The 25,956-nt window shown below is 45.7% G+C and overlaps 1 protein-coding gene across 2 annotated transcripts in view; it reads left to right on the top strand.

The window, feature by feature from the left end:
* Dock5 (dedicator of cytokinesis 5) overlaps positions 1–25,956 on the top strand; it is a 185,591-nt gene that overhangs the window by 102,009 nt on the left and 57,626 nt on the right. For both annotated transcript variants that reach the window (XM_004848358.3, XM_087216792.1), the window contains exons 13-25: positions 1,304–1,429; positions 4,807–4,931; positions 6,478–6,576; positions 8,358–8,430; positions 11,282–11,385; positions 12,358–12,541; positions 17,025–17,122; positions 17,479–17,568; positions 18,694–18,794; positions 20,428–20,562; positions 22,691–22,802; positions 23,570–23,640; positions 24,205–24,311. In XM_004848358.3, coding sequence (XP_004848415.2) covers positions 1,304–1,429; positions 4,807–4,931; positions 6,478–6,576; positions 8,358–8,430; positions 11,282–11,385; positions 12,358–12,541; positions 17,025–17,122; positions 17,479–17,568; positions 18,694–18,794; positions 20,428–20,562; positions 22,691–22,802; positions 23,570–23,640; positions 24,205–24,311 — 1,425 coding nt within the window. The remainder of the gene's footprint in view (positions 1–1,303; positions 1,430–4,806; positions 4,932–6,477; positions 6,577–8,357; positions 8,431–11,281; positions 11,386–12,357; positions 12,542–17,024; positions 17,123–17,478; positions 17,569–18,693; positions 18,795–20,427; positions 20,563–22,690; positions 22,803–23,569; positions 23,641–24,204; positions 24,312–25,956) is intronic.

Genomic DNA, 25,956 nt, shown 5'->3' with positions numbered 1-25,956 from the left:
AAACCACTGAGCTAAATCCCCGGCCCCTTTATGAGCTTTTTATATCATGAAGATAACAATCTTCTCTTATTTAAGACTCATTTTTCTAGCTTTTGTTTAGCTATATAATTATTAACTTTTTATATTTCCTTGTGAATTTTCTTTATGCCCCGTTTATTTGGTAGAACTTTTATTTTAATGGCTATACATTCATAATTTCTTACAAGTATCTCACCATTTTGTACTTTTTTACATTTTTATGTATATCAAAACTTGTTTGTATATGGATAATTCTTTTGCTTTTCTTCTCTACTTTGAAAAATTGTTCTTTTTTTTGAAAAGTTGTTCATTTTGATTTAATAACTATACACTTCTTTTAATTTCTTTTTTATTTTATTTTTTTTTATTTTTTTATTTTTTGGTACCAGGGATCGAACTCTGGTCTTTGCGCTTGTGTAGCAGGAGGCGAAACCACTGAGCTAAATCCCCGGCCCTAAATTTTTTTTTTTTTTTTTTAAGACAGGGTCTTCCTATGTATTTCAGGGTGGCCTTGAACTTGCAGCAATCCTGCCTCAGCCTCCCGAGTCCTGGGTTTACAAGCTAATCCCATGTCTTTTTTGCTATTTATTTAGTAGGAATTTATTTTAGTGACTGTGTCAGGTGGGAAGTTCAATTTATTCTGCTTTAAAATAGCAAGAAAATTACACCAGCATTTTAATGAAATTGAGTGTTTTCTTTTTCATGATTTGTCTAGGCTCTTTTGCCAAATATTACAGTATTCAATCTCATTGCTTCCAGTGACTTGTGTATCTTTCTCACCACTCCTCTCCCTGCATATTTTGGTATCTGCTAGGGTTGCCTTCCCTACCCCCACGCATCCCCAAAGTAAGGATCTATTCACGTCTCTGCAGATTCTTAAAGAAGTCCTGTTATGAATATGATGGGAATATCATTAAAATTATAAGTTAACTGGGGGAGAATTTACATTTTTGTTTTTGTTTTTTTTGAAGTACTGGGGATTGAATCAAGGGCCTTGGTACTGAGCTACATCCCCAGCCCTTTTTAAATTTTTTTATTTTTGAGGTAGCATCTCCATAAATCACTAAGTTGCCTAGGCTAGGTTCAAACTCATGATCCTCCTGCCACAGCCTCCCAGAGTACTGGCATTACAGGGATGCACCACCATGCCCAATTGACAATTTAGATCTTTACAATAAGGGACCTGGTTTTTATCACACAACTCATGTTTTTCTTGCTGTGTGTATGTAGCAAAGGGTAGCAAGATCAACGGAGAACTGAAAGTTTATCTTTTCTTTCCTTAAAGGGCTTTGGGTGTCCTTGAAGCTGTTGCCTGGTGACCTCACCCAGGTTCAGAAGAATTTCTCACACTTGGTTGACAGATCGACAGCAATAGCCCGCAAAATGGGCTTTCCTGAAATAATACTGCCAGGTAAACCCTTTCCTTGACGCCTGTGTCTGTTCCTCCTCATGTCAGAGTTCCTGCTGATAGGACAGGTGGGGCCATTCAAGTCCCTAGGACTCAGTTATTTACATTCAGTTGCACCAGAACAGTGGCAGATACAGAATAGCAGTACCCTAAAAGGCTGCCCAGTGGGCAGTGCCAGGAAGACCCTGGGAAATATATCTCAGCATTGCCTGCATACACGCTTTCCCCTCTCTGTTCTCTACACTTCCTTCCCGAATCCTTCCCTGGACGTCCATCACTGGGTGCCAGTGATCACTTGAGGTTCCTGGCCCAGGAGACTCATGTGCCTGGTTTGCATGTACCTTTTCTCCTTGGGCGCCACCAGCCCTGGGGGCTCCTGAGTCCTGCTCAGGGTCAAGAGGACCCTGTGCTCCACACCCTTAGCTTCCTTCTGTGCTCCTGCAGTCCTTATTCTGTGACAAGGTAGGCATTCTGCACGTCTTTGCTTGAACTTGACCTTTTCGTCACCACATGTTGGTCATCTGTATTCCTTAATCTTCACAATGGTCTTAAAAGGAAATCATTCTCTCAAAGAACTTTGTCAGTGTTAATATTAATTGATATCAATACAGTATTAATAAAATTTCTAGAAAACCAGTCATACCATGTTAGGAAAAATTTTAGAAGACCAACTTGTTATCTACTACATAAAGATTTTAGTTCTTTTAGGGTGATACAAGATCTTATTCCTTCTTTGGGAAATTAATGGGCAGAAATGATTTGTTGAGGCGTATATTGTCTACCTGTGATGGTTATTAAATGAGTATCTGTGGAATGAATGAATGAAAGTTATGAAAGGGGGATTATCTATTCTTCTCTCATAAGACAAGGTAGCTCTTTGACATCTTAGTTCATCCATTCCAGGGCCATTTCACCCTGCTACATATTCATCAACGTTCTGGGAAAATGTTGTGTATTCTTGATGTTAAATAAGTATGGGTAATCCCTAATAAAGGTATCTTTACTGCTAGGCAAGGCAGGAATCTGAAAAAGTAGAAGAGTTTATCACTTTGACAAGATGAGTTTATTTTTGAAATCCGGAATGAAAAGAAAATGTGGGGATGTTTTTTATCAATAGGATTGGTTCCCAGGCAGCAGTGGGCTTTAAAAATCTGTCTCGGACAGTGGTTCCTGGTGCCGGCGCCCTTCGGTCAGGGACTCGGATAACTTGAGAAACAGGCGGAATCAGGGTGCCGTGGGGGTTCCTGGGGTGAGCCAGGTCTGAGGAACCCAAGTGGAGCTGATGCTCGCTCAGCCTGGAGCTCCTTCCTTCCATCCCCATGTGCGTGCACTCGGCCACCTTTTAGCTTTTCTCTGCCACATCTGCACCACCCATTCTGCACCCTCGTCTTCACAGGCAGGGCCTTGGATTTGATTATCTCCCCTCCAGCCTCTCCAGAGTGGCCGCCCCCAGGGTTGCTGAGTCTGACGGGTGTCTTCAGCCTCCTGATCCACTCTAGCCTCTCAGCAGTATGAGGCACTGTCAGCTTCTCCTTCTTTGAAGCACCCTCTGCCCTCTTGTTGGTGACCCTGTGCTTGTCTTTCTCTCCCCTCCCCTGGGGCCATGACTAGGAATCCTCTGCCACCTCATTGCCATCTTCCGCTTCGCTCCAGTATTCCTCAGTGTCTGTCCTTGGCCCCTGTGTGAGTTTGTTAGGGCTGCTGTGACAGAGTACCTCAGACTAGAAGGTATGAAAACAGGAGTTCATCCTCTCAGTTCTGAGGTGGAAGTCCAAGGTCAAGGTGTCTGCTTGGCTGGTTTCCCATGAGGCCTTTCTTCTTGGCTTGTGAGCAGCCATCTCCTCACTGTGTCTTGACAGGGCTTCCCTCTGTGCCAGTCTGCATCTCCCCTCTGTCCATTGCCATTGCCCTGTCTTCACCACCAAGACTCCTTTGAACTCCATGGCTGTGTGGCTACTTACTCCTTGCCTCAGGACTTGAGTGGAGACTCTTCCTTCCCCTCCCTGGATCCCTCTCCTCTTTAATTGGTTCATTCCTCCTCAGTGTCATCTTGCGTGCCTCATGCTCCTGTGAGTGTAGAGCTGGTGCCCTTCCGTTGTGTTTTCTCGCAGAGGAGGGCGCCCCCACGCACCCAGCTACACAAACAAGCTGAAAGTCACCTTGGACATCTTGTGTTCCTTCCCTCACACAGTAAAGCCTGGCCAGTTTTGCCTCTGAAGGACATCTTGAACCCTCAGCTTGCCTGTCTCCATTGCGACTGTGCACACTGACACCCTCGTGTGTTCCTCTGTGACTCATGTACCTGATCCTCAGGCTCAGTGAGGCCGTGCCTCACTGTTGTCTTTCCAACTCGTAGCGCAGTTCTTGCTACAGAGCTGGGGCCCAGTCAGTTCTTTTAAGTGAATGTTACTGCATCATCTGACCAGGCCGTAATGTATTCAACCAGCTAATTGTCCACATGTTTAATATGATCATGCATTGTCTAACGATGGTTTTACCTTCCCGGAAGTGTCATTAGAGGATTTCATGTGGCCCAAGTCTCAAAGAATGTACTTAATGTATGCAGACTAAAACAACTACAGCATCACTAGGCAACACATCTTGTGGGGCCACTGTCATATGTGCAGTCTGTTGTTGACCGGAAGACTCATGCCTCTACTTTGGGGTGATATTATCATTGGAATTGCTGTGTGTCGTTTAAGGTTTCTGACACAAATTACCAGTTTATCCACTGGTAGTATGGCAATGAAGATTTCCAAGTGGACTGTATGAACACACACACCCTTTTATCTTCCCCCAAAACTATAGGCAAGATCTTTTTTTTCAAATGGGAGGAGTGATAAAAATGGCAAGTGCTCAAATTGTGCAGCCCTGTTTGCTCATATTGCTAAAAGGTTTTGTTTTTCACATGGGAAGACAGTATATATACTGCAGTTGTTGTCGTCATTTTTTAATACTGTGTCCTCACCCAGGAATGTGAAATGCTTTTCATGTGTTCGAGCAGTCTTCTCTGAACCTCAGTAACATTTAAACTTTTGTTCACTATGAGAGTTAACGTGTTTATTAACTAATTTTAATACTTCTTTCTGATTAACAAAATAAACCAGAAATTACTCTGGCATAGATAAAAAAAAAGCTGATTTAAATAAATATAAGGTACACTGTGGCCTTTCAGAAATAGTATCTACCTTATCAGTTATAAACACTACATTTCAAAGACATCATGGTAGACAGGAAAAGAAGCTAAAGAGACAAACCTGTGAAAGACTGTTGTTGAATGAATAGCTTATTCTGATTTATCGCTTACTTTGCAATACATCCGGAAAGTCTAAAACAGCTGTTCTCAGCACCGCTCACAGATGAGCTGTGTCACATTGCAGGGGACGTTCGCAATGACGTTTACGTCACCCTGATCCATGGCGAGTTTGACAAAGGGAAAAAGAAGACGCCCAAGAATGTGGAGGTGACCATGTCCGTGTTTGATGAGGAGGGAAAGCTCTTAGAGGTACGTGGTGTCTCCCGGGAACCCCGCCGCTGTCACGATCTGCTTACAGCAAGAGAGACGCTGGGCTTCTTAATTGTTTGCCATAGTGGGGTGGGTTTGGTTGTTCATAAGGAGACAGTATAAAAGCTGTGAAATTTGTGATTATCATGGGTCATCTTTACTAACGAGGCCATTTAGAGTCTTATTTCTCCTGGGCTAAGAAATAGTTCCCTCACTGAGGATCGGGGGTAAGCCTTGGAGACACAGGTTCTTGGGCATTTTCAGTGACTCTTGAGCTTAGTCATTTCCTCTGGCGCCTGATCAGGGTAGCACAGATACCCGACCACCTTGACGGGCACCTCGCTTTCAACTGGGCCAGAGGAGCCCCGGGAGACCTGCCCACTGGGGGCCCGCCGAGCTCCAAGGGCCCTGGGGCAGAGGTCAGCTCTCTACTGCTCTCTGGCTTGATCATCAGGAATCTGCAGCCCCAAATAGAGAAATTCCTTTGTCTGGAAAAACGGGAGTTGGAAGCAGAGCTCATATGGATCCAGGGGTCCTGACTTCCGGTCCACGACGCCTCCAACTCTGGCAGCTTTCTGCCTATGCAGACAGACCATGGAGACAAGACTGGGAGGTCTGGATTCTGACATTAAAGAGAAGGAAAGGTGGAGTGGTCACTGCGGGCGGTCATCACCTCCACCGAAACCTGGGTGCTCATGGATGAGCCATAGTTACCTGCTGTGGAATCCAAGAGTCAAACTCTTGGTTCTGGCACAAAGAGCTTCTGTCCTCCTCTTCCCCAGGGATGTTACCCTCTTTGAAGGAAACAGATCTACAGATTTGCTAAGCCAGGGATAAACAATGCTATGGGCCATGGATTCAGCTTTTGATCCTCACGAGTCCAAATGCACATCCTCCCCTGGTTGCTCATTTCATAGCTTTCTAACCAACTTGGAAGCATCTCCATCGAGTCCTTGTTCTCCTGAACTGGGTGATTCATTGCTAGGAAAAGGTACAGCCCTGAGTTGGAGTGAACATGCCGAACCATTACACCAAGTCCTTGAAGCAGAGCACAGCCAGGTGTGGTGTTGCCAGCCTATAATTCTAGCACTCTGGGAGGCTGAGGTAGGAGGATAGCTAATTCAAGCCTAGCCTGGGCAACTTGGCAAAATTGTCTCTCAAAAAGATGGCCTGGGGATATATCCCAGTGTGAAGGCACTGGGTTCAATTCTCAGTACCACAAAGAAAGGCAAGAAAGGAGGGAGGAGAGAGAATGTATGCTTTAGAGTGGAAGAAAGAGTAAAAATCACAGGAGAGAGGAGTATTCATACGGTGCTGGGTCCTTACCTGCTACCAGATTTATATACTTTGACCCTTGGAAAAAAATGGTAGAAATTCAGTCCTGCCCTACTGTTCCCCCCACCCCACCCTGTGATTCATCAGCTCACAGATACCAGCGTAAGGTGTGCACTAAACATGTTGGGAGCGGGGACTCGTGCGAAGTATATGCAGTACTCTTATTTTCAAGATGGTATATCCCCTCCAAATCTTTTCTTTCCATCCAAAGAAAGCAATTCATCCTGGGGCTGGATATGAAGGCATGTCGGAATACAAATCAGTAGTCTACTACCAAGTCAAGCAGCCCTGTTGGTATGAGACCGTCAAGGTAGGAATTTGCAATTATAGCTTGTGTCATCTGTTAAACCATCCCTATCTTCTTTTTACTCCCAAATCATTCCAGCCTTACTCTGAAGCTTTAGATAAGCTAAATGAATTGGTAGTTGTCATTCTGTATCGGAACATCCACTTTTCATAAACCCAGAACTCTTCACGAACACGTATTCATAAACATATAGAAATCCGAAGAGAGAAACTTAGGGTTGTAGGAATCAGGCAGTGGCTGCCAGGATGTTCCAGACCCAAACAGAAATTTCACACTCTGCAAGCAGTTTCCTAACATGCTTTCTTTCTCCTTGGCCCCTACCCAAGTTGTCTGGGCTTCTTTTCAATTTAAAAGAGTTTTACAGAATCCCAAGTGCTTCACAGATCAGGCACCTCCTGTGGGCCCACAGTGGCTCTGCACATGACTGAACACGCAGGGGCAGAAAGCCCTCTTCCTGGCCCAGTGACTGCATTTCAAAGAACAGACCCCGAGGCCCTGGAGCTCCTCCGGGTCAGACCCTGAACTGGAGGCCCTCCTTTTGAACCTCAGGCCAAGCCCACACTTTCTGACAGCTAGAGTCATAGAAGCTCTTCATAGAAAACTGAAAATAAAATAAAGTCCTACTCCAAAATACGGCACTCATCTCACTTCTGAATCAACTATTCCAACAGTCTTATAGTTCATGTTTTGAATGATGCTGTTCATATAAACTCATATTGTTTTTTTGTTTTGGGGTTTTTTTTTGGGGGGGTGGAGTACTGGGGATCGAACTCGGGACCTTGCGCTTGCGAGGCAGGCGGCAGAGCCACTGAGCTAAATCCCTGGCCCTTAAACTCATTGTTTTTTTAAAGCTGTTTATTTCAGGCATTGTAAGTTCTTCAGAAATACGTGCTTAGATGCTTGCCTAGTTGTTTCGTTATATAATCATGCCATAGTTTTTTGAACTATTTCCCACACATCTGCTGCTCCTTCTCTTGCCCTGTGGCTCTGTTTCCCTGTCCCCTCTCTGGATCTGAGCAGCAGAACACTTCTGTGCCTCATTGTTTTCTTTTCCTTTGGATCGAGACCCTGATTATTACCATATCATATGTATCTTGCAGTGTGGAAGGTCCTATGTAGATCTCAAAGTACTGGTCTTTTCCCTCGGAAGTATTAACTGTTTCATAAATGAGAAAATACTAGAAATTTGTCATATCTCCATACTCTGAATTTAAGATAAACACCGAGCTGATCTGAGATTCTTTTATCTTAAAAATGACTTAATCTCCTGTTAATGAAACTTTAAAGCAGTCTTACCCTGTATTTGTGCCATAGTAAGACACTAAAATTGAAACTAATTATTGTTGTATATCTCAGAATATCTGGGAGCAAGAATTTTGAATATACTCACCCTAAAGAAAGGATATTAATTTTAGCTCAGTGGTTTCACCGCCTGCTGCACAAGCGGAAGGACCCGAGTTCTATTCCCGGTACCAAAAAAAAAAAAAAGGATATTATGTACATATATCAATGCTCTATGATGAATATAATCATCATGTATGTACCAGAAACATGTACTAATAAAAATTCAAAAAGAAAAGATAAAAGTCTAAAATGGAGTTATATTACCCTGATTTGATGACTGGACAATATATACATGAATCAAGACATCCTATTGTGCCTCATAAGTAGATACAATGTTGTGTCAAAATAAATAAATTCATTAAACTGGGCCTCATTCTATAAAATGACCCTTGAGTGCAAGTTGCTGTGTGTCTCTGCCATTAACTCCTCCTGTCACTCAGGTATTCATTGCTATAGAGGATGTCACACGCTGCCATATACGATTTACCTTCCGACACAGGTCATCCCAGGAATGTAAGTATTAGGAAGACTGCCACGTAGTTCTATTTTAAGAAACATTTTCTTACGCTTGCCATACTTTTGTGCTGTAGTTTGATGCTTGTAAACTGGACACTTGGCAACTTTATTGTAGAGTTTATTGGTACAAAGGAAATCAGAGTAGTCCATTTTCCTGGGCTTGCCAAGTCTGCCGTCTGACGGCACCTCAGCATTTGCCCCCGATGAGTTCTGTAAGACAGTGGTAGGTGCTGCATGACCAAAGAAGTGAAAGAGATGTAGGAAGCTGCATTTCCTCTGGGACACTCACGGTGTATGTGGCCCCTGAGCTGAAGAAGGACCACTTGATCCTTCATTTCTCACAGTTGTCATCTAGCTCATGAAAGAATTGTTTCCAGCTTTAAGCACCAGTTCACGCATTGGCTTCTCTGAAGTGGAAAATGAGTAGAAAATTGTTTTGAGACTGATCCCAACATTTCTGCAGCTGTCTTGCTGTGGTTCAGCGCTGTACAGAAACGTAACCCCTTCATCTGAAATGCATGTATGGCGCACGTCCACATTCTGGGCTGCAGGTGGAGCTTGGTCCCTAACCGCCAGGGGGCACAGCCACTCAGAGCCCTTGGGCCCTGGTTAGCAAGATGAACAAGGAAGTGGGTATTCGTGTCCAGAGAAGGCTGACTGATGCCTGATGCCGCTGTGAAGGAGCGTGGCTCAGCTCCTCACCTAGTCTGTCTGCATGTTTATGCATAGTTTCCTGCATCTTAGCTGAGGCTCAAGGGTGAGCAGAAGTCAGCCCCAGGAAGAAGTGTATTTGGGGATGCAAAAGGAGCTCAGCATGGTTAAAGTGGGAATGGCAGAGCAATAATAATATCGGGCTGATGGCACACACCTGTAATCCCAGCACTGTGGGAGGCTGAGGCAGGAGGATCACAAGTTCTAGGCCAGCCCGGGCAACTTAGTAACTTAGTGATACCCAGACTCAAAATAAAATAAAAGGCCTGGGATGTAGCTCAGTGTGAAGTCCCTGAGTTCAACCCCCAGTATTACAAATAATAATAATAATAGTAGTAGTATCATCTTGAACTTTGTGAAATCACCATTTTTATAGACTAAAAAATCCACTATCGATCATTTCATATGGTTCTGCATAAAACAGGTGTCCTTGGTATCTCTTCTGGGACCCCACGCAGATAGTAAAATGTGCATGTTCAAGTCCTTTACATAAAATAGTGTAAGACTTCCCTGTTACCTATGGCATCCTCCATATTCTTCAGATTGCCTTGGCATCACTTGTGATACCTGATACGGTGCAGTGCTCTGCACATGGTTGTCCTGCTGCACTGTGTTGGGAATAATGACAAGGAAAGGGGTCTATGTGTTCAGTGCAGATGGGACCCACCGCAGCCTAGACACATGGTCCACACCAGCAGCAACATAAGATTGTTCTGAACCAGAATGGTTGAATCCAGATACGGTGGACCAACGGAGTGTACTAAGCTAAAGATGACTGACATCTTAGTTTGCATCCAACATTTCTTGATGCCCCCTTTATATGCTCTTTTTAGTTTCCACGGTAATCTGATAAGATATATCTGACCTTTCACCCCCATCTGCACATTAAAAATCCAAGGCACTGAGAGGCCTCCGGGGCTAACTAACCAGTGATGGGGTTGGACTGATGCCAAGCTCTCTGATCTAGATCATTTTAGGTGGCCAGTAGCCAGCTCATGAAAGGTGAGGTTCTTTTTTACCATGTTAGAAAGGAGCTGTTGAAAGGTAGTTTCTGGTTTTGGTTTTGATGTAGGTTGGGGACGAGGGACCAGCTTTCTCTGCATAATGCCCAGCATTGGAACAGCCCAGATGGCCCTAAGCAGGAGAATGGGGAAGCAGGAGAAGTAGTGGGGCTGTGGATTACTGCTTAGGCAGTGTGGGGTCATCAGAGTCACTGCAGGCCCTGGAGCCGTGCAGCCTACAAGTCACCCAGTGTGGAGGTCGAGAAGGGGCAGTGAGCCTGCAGGCCGACTCCCCCCTCTTGGGTGCCACAGGATGCTCCTGGCTCTGTGCTGGGGAGCAGTGAGGTGGTGGAAACGTCAGGCAGCATCATAGCCCTGAAGCCTCATAAATATCACAGCGTCTGTCAGAATAGCCGAAAGTGAGGGACCTCATTAAAGGGTTTGAAGCAGGCCAGTTGCCTGGGTGGACTGGGCTTTGGGAGCCTCCCTCTGGCTGCAGGATGGAGAACTTGCTGGGTGGAAGAGGACTGGAGACAGAGAGCCCAGCAGGAGGAAGTTGTAGAAGCAAATAGCAGAGGAGGCACAGTGGTGCACACCTGTGATTCCAGCACTCTGGGAAGCTGAGGTAGTGCTATTATAAGTTTGAGCCCAGCTCGGGTAACTTTGTGAGACCTTGTCTTATAACGTTAAAAAATGAAAGCGACCTGGGGATGCAGCTCAGTGCAAAGGCCCAGGACTCAGTCTTAAAAGAGGAGGAGTAGGAAATGGAAGAGGTGAGGGTGGTCCTGCCTCAGGTAGAAACAGAAGGGATGGAGAGAAAGAAAAGGAGCAAGCTCCACAGGAGTTTAGGACGAGGTGTAGGTGTGGGAAGAGTGAGTGGCAGCACCAGCATTTCTGGTGTGGAGGACTCTGGGGATGCTGAGCTCCTTTACTGGGGGTGTGGGCAGAGGTGCATGCCTGGGGTGGTGGCTGATTTCAGTGTGGGGACCCGTGACACACACAGGCTCACTGCGCCTTCCCGACTTGTGTGTGTTAGCTTGTGCTTCACTCTTCAGAGCGAAGGTGAACTCCGCCATCGCAGCCATCTCTGCCTGGAGTTTTCCACAACACTCAGACACACATTTCTGTCTTTTCAGCCAGAGATAAATCAGAGCGACCTTTTGGGGTGGCCTTCGTGAAACTGATGAACGCCGATGGGACCACGCTTCGGGACGGGAGGCACGACCTGGTGGTGTATAAGGTGCTGCCTGCAGAACGAGGTCCAGAACACTCGAGGATGTTTTTGCTCCCTCTGAAACTGGACTCTAAGCCTCCTTTCAGACTTACATGAACAGACATCAGAATCCTCCCCAGAGCTATATGCATTTGTCCCTTCACATCTACAAACCCATCAGGGTCTGGGCACATCCACTCTGTGGTTTCCATTGGTCTCTGGACAACAAGTGGCGTTATTATTAGGCCTTGGAAAGGATCTCGCCCGCATGCAAAGGGTTGTCATGGCCCAAGCAGGGAAGGGCCAGCTTCCACTATGCTGTATGCATCTTTCTGGTGGCCTCAGTGCCCCTTGGGCCTGGTTAGAGTGTGGTGGGTGTGGCAGGATGTGGCTTTCATATCACCAGTCCCCATTGCTATGCTCGCTGGTCCTTGCTTCCTTTCCTGCCTGCATTCCGTCCTAACTGTTGCCGAGTTGTTGCATCTACTGAGACTGTAAAGTATAAGTAGATGCTAGAGGACCTCATCTATCCCGGAATATCCGGGGCAGAAGGAGAACACAAGTTTGGCAGCTCTTTTGAGATGCATCTGCCTGAAGAATGATTCCCATAAAATCGCCATCATTTGTGATACTTCTAGAAGGCATCGCAAACTATTTCTTCCTCTGTCACCCCACGAAAGTACAGCACTGACCATTTATAGGTTCGAGAACATGAAATCCACTGTATTCTGTAACATAGTTATTTGCTTCCGACAGAGACTAGGACATTCTGCCTTCTGATGTACAACTTATTCCATTTTCATTCTGTGAAAGAATTATTTCTGGGCTCAAATTCAGCCCAAAGATATCACAGTGCCTGAGTTGGGGGGAGGCAAGAGTATAAATTGACCAAGCTACGCACCCCATCGGGACCTGCACTGGCTCCCAGGGGAAGCTCTGTCTCCTGCATGTAAGAGATGATGCCCGATGTGCGATGTCCCTAACGTGCTTCCTCCTCAGGGTGACAACAAGAAGATGGAAGATGCTAAGTCCTACCTGATGCTGCCTGGGACCAAGGTGGAGATGGAAGAAAAGGAGTTCCAGGCATCCAAAAACCCGACCGCCTTCACCCCCAGCAAGGACAGCACGAAGGACAGTTTTCAGATCGCCACGCTCATTTGCTCCACAAAGCTCACCCAGAACGGTAGGCAACTGCGGGGTCGACAGTGAGACGGAGGAGCTTTGTCCCAGGGCTCCTGGGCTCCCTGGCCAGGCTCGTGGGGCTGCACCTCGTGGGCCAGGTCTTTGGGGCAGGCGCTGCATGACTGTTCACTCCTCAGCGATGTTCTGGGTGGTGCTGGTCAGCTCGCAGCACTGCTTCCAGGATTTCTCTGTCCGTGTTTCCTTCCGTCATTTGGTGAGAATTCTAGGGCCTTGTTCTGGGAGTAGACATGGCTGGAGCCTTGGGTAGTAAGAGGAGGGAGCTGCCAAGGCCAGAACCAGCCCCCCTCCCAGGGGGATGACAGAAGGCAGGGAGTCCTGTTACAATCCCAGTCCGTTCCTCCTTTTCTTCTTTCTTTCCTTCCTTCCTTTTTTTTTTGTTGTTATTATCACTTAAGTTTTTTGAGACAGGCTTTCTTATAGCCCAGGCTAGCCTTGAACTCACAGCCCCCTGCCTCAGCCTGCCAAGTGCAGGGACCATGGACCCCACCACCATGCCCAGCAGAGCTTCTCTTTCCCTCTGTGATCTTCCCTTTTTCTGTTTTATCCAAGAATGCGAGAATTTTTCATAAAATCACTGCATAGCTCATGTGGTGCTTCATTTTATTTGTCCTGCAAATCTCTGATAGCAGTTGTAGCCTCTCCTGTATATGGACTGCACAGCACTCGATAGCCAACAGCAGCTTCTTCTTCATTTAAACCATCACACAGGGAATCCTACTGAGAGTCAGCGTGGTGGTGCAGGCCTGTAATCCCAGCACTGGGGAAGCTGAGGCAGGAGGATTGCAAGTCGGATGAGAGCCTGGGCTACAGAGTAAGACTCTGTCTTTAAAAAGAAAAGGAAAGAAAAGAATATGGAGTCCCACTGAATATAAGTAAGCCGAAAATTTACTGCCTTAGAAATTCTGATTCCCCAGTGAAGTGTAGATGATCAGTCCCATAGGCCTCGTGAATGACTTGGTGAGGTACCTGGCAGGAGTTTAGCAGTACAGTTTAGGAGGCAAAAAGAGACCGAACAGTTCCAGGGAGGGTGAACCTTTTAGAGCTTTCAGTGATAACAAGCAGCCCGCTATGGCAAACGTGCCGTAGGTTCGCCAGCTGGGAGACCACAGCTTGCACTGGAGGATCAGACCTTGGCTGATCTTTAGAAGGGTCAGTTGCAGCTGGCTAGAGAATAAGGACGGGATTTCTACTTAGACAAGCGGCTAGACCTAACAGAGTCAGTGAAGGGCCGATCCGGAGGGGAAAGCAAGAATTTGCCTGTCAGAAATTAAGCCAGTAAACATGGGCTTCATAAAAGACATGACAGAATTGTACCAGCCACGTAACCCTAATTAGAAGAAGAATGGACATAATAGATTGATAATTGGTGTTCAAAGGGTCTGGTATTTATGGAAGATAAACGTGACTTTTAGAAATTGGACCTTGGTGACAAAGAGAGATTTCCATCTGAGGATGTGTCCCTGTATTTATAATAGGAAAATAATGGAAACAACCCAGATGTCCAATAGTTAAGATCAGTTTGAATGTCATGATTTATTAATCTGTAATTTTATAATTAAATGATAAAATATCTATAGCTGGTAAATGCTGATTTTTTTTCTTTTTTTTTTTTGGTACTGGGGATCAAACTCGGGTCCTTGTGCTTGCGCAGCAGGTGACAGAACCACTGAGCTAAGTCTCTGGCCCTATGCTGAATTTTAAATATAGTCAAGGACATGGCGTGTGTGGATTTTTTTTTTTTCGTACGGGGGGATCGAACTCAGGTCCTTGTGCCTGCGAGGCAGGCGGCGGAACCACCAAGCTAAATCCCCGGCCCATGGCATGTGTTTTTAATCACATCCCTGTTTTGTTTAAATCTGTGGGGACAATGTAGGGTCATACAGTGTGGGTGTCGAGGGGGGCTCCAGAAGAGAGGTGGCATTTACTGAACATCTAGTAGAGGATCCTTCCAGACTGGAGTTCAGAGAAGAACAAAGAGAGCAGGGAGTAAGAGTTTGTAAAATTAACTTGTGATAAAAAGCAAAAGGAATTTTTGCAGTGGGATAGAGAGGCACTTGGCAGAGGTGAACGTGAGTCGCTCCTGAGTGTGTTTCTTCTGACTTGAGGGGAATCAGAGAGAACCAGGGTGATTTATTTGGAGAAAGGAAGAGCTGAAGAGCACGAGTAGCCATCAACCCTAGCTTAGGTTTTGTGGGACCACAGCCCCTCTGCCCCTCTCGGTACCTGGGCCACCCGCCGTTCAGGCTCAGGAGGCCTCAGGACAAACCACAGGGACTGAGAACAGACAGATCTTATTGGTGCTTGTGTTTACTGACTTATTTAATGTTTTTTTAAAAAACCAGCACAGGCCAATGTATAGAGAGCCATACGGGGTGTGGCCTAGACTCAGGGTGCGAATGCTCTGTGGTCCAGGAAGGGAAGAGACAGCTCAGCCCCTACAGGAGGAGGCCTCGTCTCTCTCTGGTGACCCCCGTGTCCCCTTACCCTCCCCCTGGACATGAGGGCACTGAGGTGGCCGTTATCATTCCCTAATTAATGACCACAACGTTGTTTTACTTTAAAAGATTTTTTGCAGTACTAAGGATTGAACCCAGGGACTTTGCCTTGAGCCACATCCACTGCCCTTTTAAAATTTGGGGACAAAATCTTACTAAGTTGCCCAGTCTGGGCTAGAACTTGCTATCGTTCTGGCTCAGCCTCATAGTGAGGCCCTGTCTAGAACAATAACAAAAAAGATCAAATGTATGTGTGTATTCAGTGGTACTGGTGATTGAACCCAGGGCCTCGGGCATGCTAGGCAAGCTACATGCCCAGCCCTTTCTATTTATTTTTTGTACCCGGAATTGAACTCAGGACCTTGCACTTGCAAGGCAGGTGCCAGAACCACCGAGCTAAATCCCCGGCCCCCTTTTTATTAATTTTGAAAAGGGGTCTCACTAAGTTACTAGGCTGGCCTGAAACTTAGGATTCTTCTGCCTCAGCCTCCTGGGTAGCTGGGATTACAGCCATGTGCCAATGGTGCCTGGAAGAAACGAAGCTGAGGCAGGAGGATCACAAGTTCAAGCCCAGCCAGAGCAACTTAGCAAGACCCTGCCTCAGAGTAAACGGTGAAAAAGGGCTGAGGATGCATAGCTCAGTGCAAGGGCCCTAGGTTTCCGTCCCTAGTACTGAAAAAGGAGGAAGAGGGGGAAGAAAGGGAGGAAGGGAAGGAGGGAAAAAAGAAAAGGACAGAAAAAGAAAATTCAATTTTCAAGTGGGACAGTATTCTGCCTGAGCTTCTAAGTGATAGGATTTGACTTTGAAGACATGTTTGTATCTCTAAAGCTTGTAATTTTTCCTTGTATTTCTTTTCTTTTTAAAATTATATGGCCTCTAATTCTCTCCCACAAGTATTACTACCGTAAGTTCGGCAGTTGTCGTTACCTTGCTTTTCTTTATAGTTTTGCTGCATGTTCGTATGTGTTTAGGTTTGCTTGTTTTCTCCCCACTTAATATCAATGCAAGTGTGCTTATGAATTTGCTTGTCTGCTTACTTCTGTGAAGAACTCTGAGGGAGGCGAGGTAATGGAGCATCAAGGATGCGGCTTTTGGAATCCTATAAACTTGTAATTCATTTCCATTTCTAGTACCCTGCAGCAGTTTCGTGACCTATGACAAGTAATCTGACATCACAAAGTCTCAGTTTCCTCATCCAAAAAAAAAAGGAAAAAATAAAATTTCTACAGTGCAGTTGTGACGGTGCAGTGAATTAATTGGCGTACTGTATGTAAATCCCTCTTCCCTCTGAGCCCACCTGGATACAGACAGCAAGAAAGAAAAGATGAAGCGGGCCAGCAAATTAAAGGCAGTAAGGTTCTTTGCAAGTACATGAGTGCTGTCCTTTCCCCCGTACTGGGGATGAACCCAGGGCCTTTGCACTGAGCTACACCCACTATGCACCCCTCTCCCCCTTTTGAGACAGGGTCTCTAAGTTGTCCAGGCTGGCCTCGTAAGGATTCGCACTCTCCTGCCTCAGCCTCCCAAATACTTGGCATTACAGCCATGCACCACTGCACCAGCTCCATAGCACTGCTTCCTACATTTAGTTTTTGTGATTATGTCATTATTTTTAAAATGTGAGTTCCAGTCAGATATTATTTTATATTCTTGTTTATTAGCAGTTAATTGGGGCCAGGGATTTAGCTCAGTGGTTCTGCCGCCTGACTTGTAAGCACAAGGTCCTGAGTTCGATCCCTGGTACCGAAAGAAAAAAAAAAGCTGCTATTAGCAGTTAATTTTTTTCTCTTTGGAGAATGAGAAAGGACATTCTACACTGATGTGGATAAGACAAAGAACAGAGAGGCCATTTCTTGAATGAGCTGCTGTCTCAAGCAGGTGTCTTTACTGAAGACTTTGGTAGGTATGTCCTGAAATGGTCTGGATTGCTCCTTCTGACATTTGTGTCTTGTCATCCTTCTTCCTAGTTGACCTGTTAGGGTTGTTAAATTGGCGTTCCAACTCCCAGAACATTAAACACAACCTAAAGAAGTTAATGGAGGTGGATGGAGGAGAGATCGTTAAGGTATGTTTTTATCTCTGTATCTAGGAATATTCCTACCGTGTAATTAGTTCAGCCTATTAAACCAGTCGTTGTCACTATAAGACTTATCTATATGGCTAAAGCAAGTGTGCTGCTATTTAAGAAAAAGCTCTTTTTGTGCCTTCGTTTTTGTTTTTTTGGGGGGGCAGTGGGTACCGGGGATCAAACTTGGGACCTCACGCTTGCCAGGCAGGTGCTGTGCCACTGAGCTAAATCCCCAGCCCCTAGAAAATGCTCTTTTTAAGCCTATTCTGTTGAAATCTAATTGTCCCCAAATTTCTACAACGTGGAGCTGAATGAGTCCACTAAAATAACCTCTCAATCTTTCTTATCTTCAGTTTTTGCAAGATACATTAGATGCACTTTTTAACATTATGATGGAAATGTCAGACAGTGAGATGTACGACTTCCTTGTGTTTGATGCATTGGTAAGCAATGAAATGTATTACCTAGTATTTATTCTCGCAACTATGTAGATATCTCCTGTTATAAGCAGTTGCCATGAATCTGCTCCTACATACATATTTGTATACATCATCACGATTTCTTTAGGCTAAATTTCCAGAAGCAAAATAACAAACTAATAATTTCTTTTGCAGGCCTTTATTTCTTTGTTTTCTGTTAGATCTCACTTTTCAGCATGCTTCTACTTTCTCCTTAGGGAAAACAAAGGGTTTAATTAAGTCAGAAAGCGGGAAACATTTTAACTCACTTTACCATTGTCAAGTCGAAACCTAGGAGGTATCTGTGATCAGAAAGGCATTAAAGCCAAGGATGTTAGCCAGGGAGAGGGAAGGTCAGGGACAGGTTTCTGGGAAAGAAGATCGTGGCCAGTGGTCTGGAGATCAAACCCGGGGGACAGAGCAGTTGGCCATGGGCACATGTGCAAGTCCCCAGTGCCTTTCCCTTTGCACACCTCTGTCATGTAGGTGCAGTGCGGTTATTTGTAGATTGTGTGCCTCACAGCCCTAAGAGGTAACATACGAGGGGAGAGTCGGGAGACAGCACTCTGGTGAAGTTTGGGCTGTGGGGGACCCGAGCACTGTACTCAGGTAAAAATGTCACGGATTATTTCAATAGCGTGTCCATGGGTTAGATAGTATTATTCCCACAGACAAGCCGTTTCCATATCTTCCTTCCTGCGGGGCTTTTTTGATCCCAGACATAAGTTACCCATGCAAGTCTTTGCTCCTTTTGACACAATGGCTCCCTGAGGCCAGTGATGCTGGTTTGTGTTGGTTCATTTATACCAGTGATGGCGAACCTTTTAGAGCTTTCAGTGATACAAACAGCCTGCTGTGGCACGCATGCCATAGATTCACCACCACTTATTTAGACCATATAATGCAGTGCCTGGAATGTAACTATTTCCTGCTTCTGTGTTAATTAAATAAAAAACCACAAGACTTGGCTTCAGCGCTGGGCTCGTAGAATAGGAATGTTGCTGGAATGATCAAGATAGAAAAGAGAGCACCAAGAGATCACCATGCAGCTTGTTGACAGAATGCCTGGGATTGTACAGTACTGCCACTGCTGTTTTTGTGCTTTGGCAGGTATTCATCATTTCACTGATAGGAGACATCAAGTTCCAGCATTTTAATCCTGTACTTGAAACCTACATTTACAAGCACTTCAGTGCCACTTTAGCATATGTGTAAGTATGACTCAAGGGACATCCGTGTGGTTGGATGGTTGAATTTGTGCTCCGAGGCTGGAGTTTTGGAAAATGCAAGGAACCTGAATTCAGTAAGATGGCTTTGAGTGCAGAACCTGCTAAGTATTCTAGTAGACCCTGAAAGAGGTGCCTGGTTCAGACCCTTCCTTCTACATAAGCCGGTATCTCTAATAATCCAGAAAGGTAGTGGTCGAAGCCAGTTAGAAGCAGAGCAAGGAGAGATGGCCAAATTCAAGACCTTAGGAGTTGGATGTCAGTGAGATGGACATGTACCATCTCATCAAACAATGAATTAAGCAAGACCAAGTCTAACAGAAGAACAGGCCCGTCCTCAACCCCACTCCACTAGTGCTATATGGAATCGATTACTCTCGGGATGTAAGATTTGATTCTTCTTTCTTTTGCACAAAAGGAAGTGGTTTCTACGTTTCTCATAGTGTGGTCTTCTTTCTGCGTTTGGTTTGTGAAACCCTGAATAAAGAGAGCAACTGATGTTCACTGTGTTTCTCCCCAGAGCGCTCAGGTCCCCGTGGTGCAGGTGGCCTGTCACCCACTGCAGTCATGGTACAGAGCAGTGCAATAAATACTGACAGGAACATAGCTAGGGTTGGTAAACAATCTTCTGGACAATGATTTATGCTGATTGCTGCTGGCTGCTGTGTCAGGTCAGGTCGTTGATCCTTGGTGTTCTTCCCTAAACTAAACAAGCATGACGGTACAGAAACACGGTTACATAAAGGAGGTGTCACGAAGCACAGGCACCAGCTGATGCAATGGCCATGATGCCCCCTCGGCTGGGGAGGTGGCACTACAGCAGCCATAGGGATCTTCCTAGCCAGCAGTCTCTCTTTCCCAGTTGGCAGCAACTACAAGTTAAATCCTATTAGCTGTGGATCCGAGCTACACTAAGCCAAACAGGACCCCCCAACTAGTAACAGTCTCGGTTTATCTACAGCACTTAATTATTTCCATATGTTTCCTCTGGATTCTGTGCTAATTCTAGAAAAGGAAGGAAAATTCAGAATGTCCAAGCCTTCAAAGTTCTGAGTTAGCATAAGATCAAGATTGGCCCTAGTCCAGAGACTGCAAAGACACGAAGTACAATGTAAAATCCAGAAGGGTTCTCTCTGTAGACGTGTTCAGAGCCACGGTGTTCTGGAGAGTCGGATTGAGCTCTGCTCCCCACAGTCAGTGAATTTCCTGCCTGGCGCTCTATTTATGGATCCCAAAGAGTCGGGGGACAGTGGAGAGAATTAGATTTTACGGTGATTCCCTTGGGCTGTCATCATCTCTCCTTCCAGGAGCATTTAGAGATGTGTGTCTTAGGTGCCAGAGATGAAATTATCCTCATACTTTAAATGCTTTCAACTCTTTCATTGCTTGATCCTTATTTCTAAGGAAGAATCTTTCCACCATTTGTAAGCAGAAGGCAGCTTCCAAACTTAAACCGTGGATGAGGAAACTAAACTGCGGGAGAGTTAGCTTGCCTGTTGAGGGCATTGTCTAAAGGATGTAGTGAGAGCTGTAACTCCCACTTCCTGGGGTATACAGCATACTGCTGCCTCCGGGTACCATGTTGCCCATTGGCTTGATTCTTCTTTCTGTTTTTTAGGAAACTCTCCAAGGTTCTGAACTTTTACGTGGCTAATGCAGAAGACTCCAGCAAGACAGAATTGCTTTTTGCCGCTTTGAAAGCCTTGAAGTATTTGTTCAGGTTCATCATCCAGTCTCGAGTGCTGTACCTGAGGTAATGGTCACCGTGGTTTGCCCCATCACTGCCCTCCACGTAGTTTCCCTCACTCCTCATGCTTGTGTTCAGCTCTCTGAGCAGTTGGTCATGGATTTGCCAAATTTCATAACTTCAGTGCTGAGGATGATGATGGATTATGGGCCCTGTGGAGAAGGTCCCTGGGACATCTTTGTGCATCAGCAGAGTGGAAAAGGGATTGTGGAAAGCTTAGAGTGAAAGCCAGTGGCCACTTCATGAGCTGTTGCAGTTCACGTGTGGACACGGTGGCTCTGCCTGAGGTATGATGGAGAGAATGACTGACCTGGGAGGAGGAGCCGATGGGACTTGCTCTGGGACTTGATGGAGGCAGCGAGGGAAAGGCAGGGACCACAGGCGACCTCAGGGTTGGGGTGGGAGAGGTGCCGTTTGGTGAAACTTGGAACACTAAGTGCATAGCAGGGCATCAAATGAGTTTTCTTTCAGGTACATTTTGAAATACTCAAAGAGGTAACTTCCAAATAAAGTTCTTTTCAGTTCTGGCAAGTGGGTGACTTGAGAATTACTAGTCACCTTCTGATGTAATAATTTCCTTAGGGGAATTTACATTCTGTGGTTACTATAAAAGGTGCAAGTTGTATAACCCTTATCCAAAATGCTTAGGACCAGAAGCATTTTTAGGTTTCAGATTATTTTGGATTTTGGAATATTTGCGTATATATAATGAGATATCTTGGGCACGAGATCCAAGTCTGAACACAAGAGGGATTTCTATTTCATACACGTCTTAGGCACAGAGCCTGAAGGTATTTTACACAGTGTTTTTAGCATGACTTTGTTTTGACTGGGGCTGTCACAAGGAAGTCAGGTGTGGAATTTTCCTCTTGTGGTATCATGTCGGTGCTCAAAAAGGTTTGGATTTTAGAGCACTTTGGATTTTGGATTTTCAGATTGGGGGTGTTCATGGTGTGTAGGTAAATGGAGGGTACTAATTTAACTTTACTTAGGTGCGCACACACGTGTGTGTGTGTGTGTGTGCGCGCGCGCGCGCGCGCGCATAAACCTCTGACTTCATTCTCTCTCTTCCTGACTGTTTGGTGTTGAAGTTGCTAGGCAGTGTGTAAGCGTATGCAATACTGTTTGAGACTTTACTGTTTCAGCAGTTTGGCCAAAGCCTTTTTGGTCTCTTCTTGGGAAAACAGTCAACTTCTGGGTTGAGTTCATGGGCACATATTCTGAAGAAAAATAGGGTACTTTAATCAGAGCGAGTCCGTGTGAGTGCAGTTGAAGGCCCTGTGGTAGAAGAGATCAGCAGCAGTGGACAGAGTGGATGCTGATGAGGATGATGCAGGTCGAGTGGGTTAGGACCCTTTCTGGGTTGAAGGGCTCCTGTACCCACTGTTGAAACCTCAGCTCATATGATCAAGGCTTGATTAGGTGAGACAGGGTCTTGCTAAGTCACTAAATTGCCCTGGCAGGCCCAAATTTGTGATCCTCCTGCCTCAGCCTCCTAGAATGCTAGGATTACAGGTGTGCACACTCTGAAGTCATTCATTGCAGAATAACTCAGGTGAGGCTGTGGAGGGGGAAGGAAGGCAGGAAGGAGGGATGTGGACGAGAGAAGGTGGTGGGCGTGGTGTGTCAGGGACATTTGCAGGGGAGCCCCTTACACACTGGACCTTCTGCTAATGAGCTGACAGGATGGGCGTGCAGAGCTCGCCTATGGAGTCAGGCAATGTGACTTTCTGATGTTCTCACTCCTCCCAGAAATTCCCATAAGCCACTGGGATGGAAAGCATCCCCCTCCTCAGGGCTTCCCAAACCACTTCCGGGGAGTCCTTACCAGTGTCTGACCTTCGCTGACCAACTGAAGAGCCCTGTGTTAGGGCCTTGCTTACATTTCTGCCCTGCTTTTGTCTAAGAAGTGTATCCTTTAAATCTATTGAGGTGGGTTCTGGTTCCTTCCAAACCACCTTAGGATGCCCCATGAAACATCTTTCCACACCAGGTAAGGCAGTGACCAGGGAGGCATTGACCTCTATGTTGGTGGTGGTGGTGGTGGTTTGTTTGTTTTTTAGGCCACTAATCTATTTTAAGTTTCCTTTTAAAGATGGGAGACTCTGACTACTTTTCTCTGTTTGCTTTTAAGATTTTATGGCCAGAGCGAAGATGGGGATGAATTTAATAACTCGATCCGCCAGTTATTTCTCTCCTTCAATATGCTGATGGACAGGCCTCTGGAGGAAGCTGTGAAGATCAAGGTCAGCTTGGTGTCCTCATGGGTAACTCTGTTAAGGCTGTGGCAGAAATGTTCTGAGGAACTTAGAGCTGACTGGCCAAGGTCGGAGAGGAACAAAGTGAATCATGCTTCTTGGAGAGCTTGTGAGTCTTAGTAGGACTACATAGCAAGTAAAGAAAGAAACCCACATTTTAACTTCTAGGTACAGTTGTATTTTCAGCGGCTGTTTGCCACAGATAAGCAACCTGTTTAGATGTCACTTGACAGCTATCATAACCACCATGGGGCTCCTGATTCCACCTGCTGATCCTCATGCTGGCACAGTGATAATTTTCTATTTTTGATTTGTCTCATTTTTCCCAGAAGTGCAAAGTTACCAGTATCTTTGTCAGCAGCCATTTTGTTAAGATGTGAAATTCATCATCCCCAGAGACTCCAGTTTGAACTTTATCGTATATTCGTTGTTCTTTATGTAACTATACGAGGGAGACTTTAGGAATTTAACTACCTCTTTAGAAAAATAATTCCAAATGAATAGGAAATATGGGATTACAGAAATGATAACTCCTGCTTATAGGGAAGACACGGGGCTGTGTCTCCTGCACTTTCAGGAGACAGGTTTTGGGAGGTCGTGTTTAGCACCATCAGCTTTCCGCTTCACCATGAGGGCATCTGTGTCCAGTTCCCCATTCAGCATTGAAGTCCAACTTTTTCTTCCTGGGATCAAGCACCAAGTTCTGTATTCGTCTTGCTTGGCAATTGAATTTGCCTTTGGTGTTTTTCTTACAGGGGGCGGCTTTGAAGTATCTTCCTGGCATAATTAATGATGTCAAACTTGTGTTTGATCCCACTGAGCTCAGGTAAACGGCACAAAACTGTTTGTTTCCAACTCTGACAGAGCCTTGCTTGCTAGTGGCCTGGGACTTGCTGATGCCATCCTAGCAAGTGTTAACCCAACTCCTTTTTGTGCTGAGTTCTGTGGAAGATACGAAGGAACACACAAAGCCTGTCCTTGAGGGAGGTTTGCACTTTCTCTGGGGAAACAAGACATTGCAGACATAGAATTAACTCCAAAGGAAAGTACATAATCACACGCTTCCAGCCCTATACCGGAGTCGCCAGGAATGCAAAGTCAGGCTGCAGCCAACGCTGGAGTGGAGTTGGCTGGAAAAGGCCTCTTCCAGAAGCTGAGCATTGGGCAGGCCTGGAAGGCCGGGTGGATGTGGGTGTGGGTGTGCCTTCCCTCGGGGTGTGGGGGGGCGGGGCAGGCCTGTGGGCCCTAAGGATATTCTCAGCCCTGGGCCATTTCAGAGTTTTCCAGGTGAACTTCTCCACTCCCAGAGCCCAGAGTGGAGGAGAAATATCTGTAAGAACGCCTTTGGCTTGGCAGAATGAGATGGCCAACCCTGGGATTTCTCTTCCAGTGTGCTCTTCTGCAAGTTCATTCAGAGCATCCCAGACAACCAGTTAGTCCGGCAGAAGCTCAACTGCATGACCAAGATAGTGGAGAGCAGCCTTTTCCAGCAGTCGGGTGAGTGTCCACCAAGAAGGGCCGCTTCCTGGAAAGCCGGGCCTAGATCTACAGCAGTCAGCACTCCTGGCCTGCTTTGTTTTAAGTCAGTAATGGCCTTGACAGGTGGTTAGGACCTGGGGACCTCGGAGACACCAGTTTTCAGAAGCCAGAGTCAGGATGGTGTCTCTAGTCCCTAAAAGAGCAGAGTCCTGTGTTTAAATTTGAATTAGAGTAACCAGCAGGTGGTTCATTCGTTGGAGAACTTTGTCCTCCAAGGAGGAACTCCCAAGAAGTGACAAGTAAGTAAGAAAGATAACTCTTTTAAACAGATTTATTTTCCTTGACCTACACGTGGTACATAAACTCGCCAGCCAGGTGCCAGGCAGGCAAGGTGTGCAGCTCAGGAAGCTGACTCCGGCTTCTCTTCATGGGTCTGTGTTCAGTGATGTCACATGGATGTATTTACATGGGAATTGGCCAGTGCTATCCATCGGGATTTTATTTTATTTATTTATTTATTTTTTGGTACCGGGGATCAAACTCAGGACCTTGCGCTTGTGAGGCAGGCGGCAGAACCACTGAGCTAAATCCCCAGCCCCCATCGGGGATTTTTTTTAAGAGGATGAAGGAAGCCAGATTACAGTGGGCCCTTGAGTTATGACTGGCCTGACATATGAACAACTTGGATTACGACTGGAATTTTAGTTTTAACTTACAGTATTCCAGATGGTCTCAGATCCAGATTTAACCCTTCAAAAGTTCTGGAAAGAACATGACAATATCCTTTCCTGTGTGGGGTTAACTGAGAAATCCTGGACCACGGTCTCTCTCTAAGGACACAGATCTGCCTTTGTACAGGAGAGAGACTTTGATGGCTGTGTAGAGGAGCTGAGCCTTCAGTTGACCAACTTGGATTACAACCAGCCCTCAGGAACAAATTGAGTTCATAAGTCAAGGGTCCACTGTACCAGTATTCCACTGTGAGAGTCCATGAAAGAGAAAAAAAATCTTACTCCTCACTCTCATGCTGATACTGCAATAAGGTTTCTTTTTGTAAACAGCACAGAGCCTGTAGCCACTGACTCTAAATCAGTGCGCTGATGCAAGGAGGAGATCCAGTACTTGCTCCTTCCTCATAAACTCACTCACTAGATTGAGGCGATGTAAGGGCATTTTTTGAAGCTCCCATAGCCAGGTCAAGCATTCCAGAGGGGGTCCTCCTGCTGGATGTGTGCCCCAAGCCTCCTCGAAGACTGTTGCAGGTGGGAGAGCCCTCCCAGCCTCGCCCTTGGTGAGTTGTGCAGCCGTGCACAAATGTGGGACCTGCTGTAAGTCTCAGCTTCTTTTTCTACACAAGGAAGGTGATATCAGTAGCCTTTGTTTGGTTCTCCATGTTCTCACCCTATTAATGTGCACTTAAAATTTCAACTGTTCCTAGGACATAGTTGAAGGTAATGCTAACTAAGCTAGTGGGTGCTGTTGCAGGGGAAAATGATTATTAAACAACTTGATATGCAGGATAAACTCTGCTTCTACGCAAGCAGAGAAGACAGTGGCAACCAGAGAGGTGGGTTGTTTGCAGGCAAAAGCAGGTACACACTAGACAGTAACTTTTTGTTTGTTTGTTTTACGGTACTAGGGATTGAGCCCAGGGCCTTTGCTA

The sequence above is a fragment of the Heterocephalus glaber genome, unplaced genomic scaffold, assembly GCF_053883595.1.
Source record: "Heterocephalus glaber isolate CG9 unplaced genomic scaffold, H.glaber_assembly_v1.0 deba00001460, whole genome shotgun sequence".
Classification (NCBI taxonomy): domain Eukaryota; kingdom Metazoa; phylum Chordata; class Mammalia; order Rodentia; family Bathyergidae; genus Heterocephalus; species Heterocephalus glaber.
Note: the sequence above shows the minus strand (reverse complement) of the source record. Positions and strands in the feature narration are given on the sequence as shown.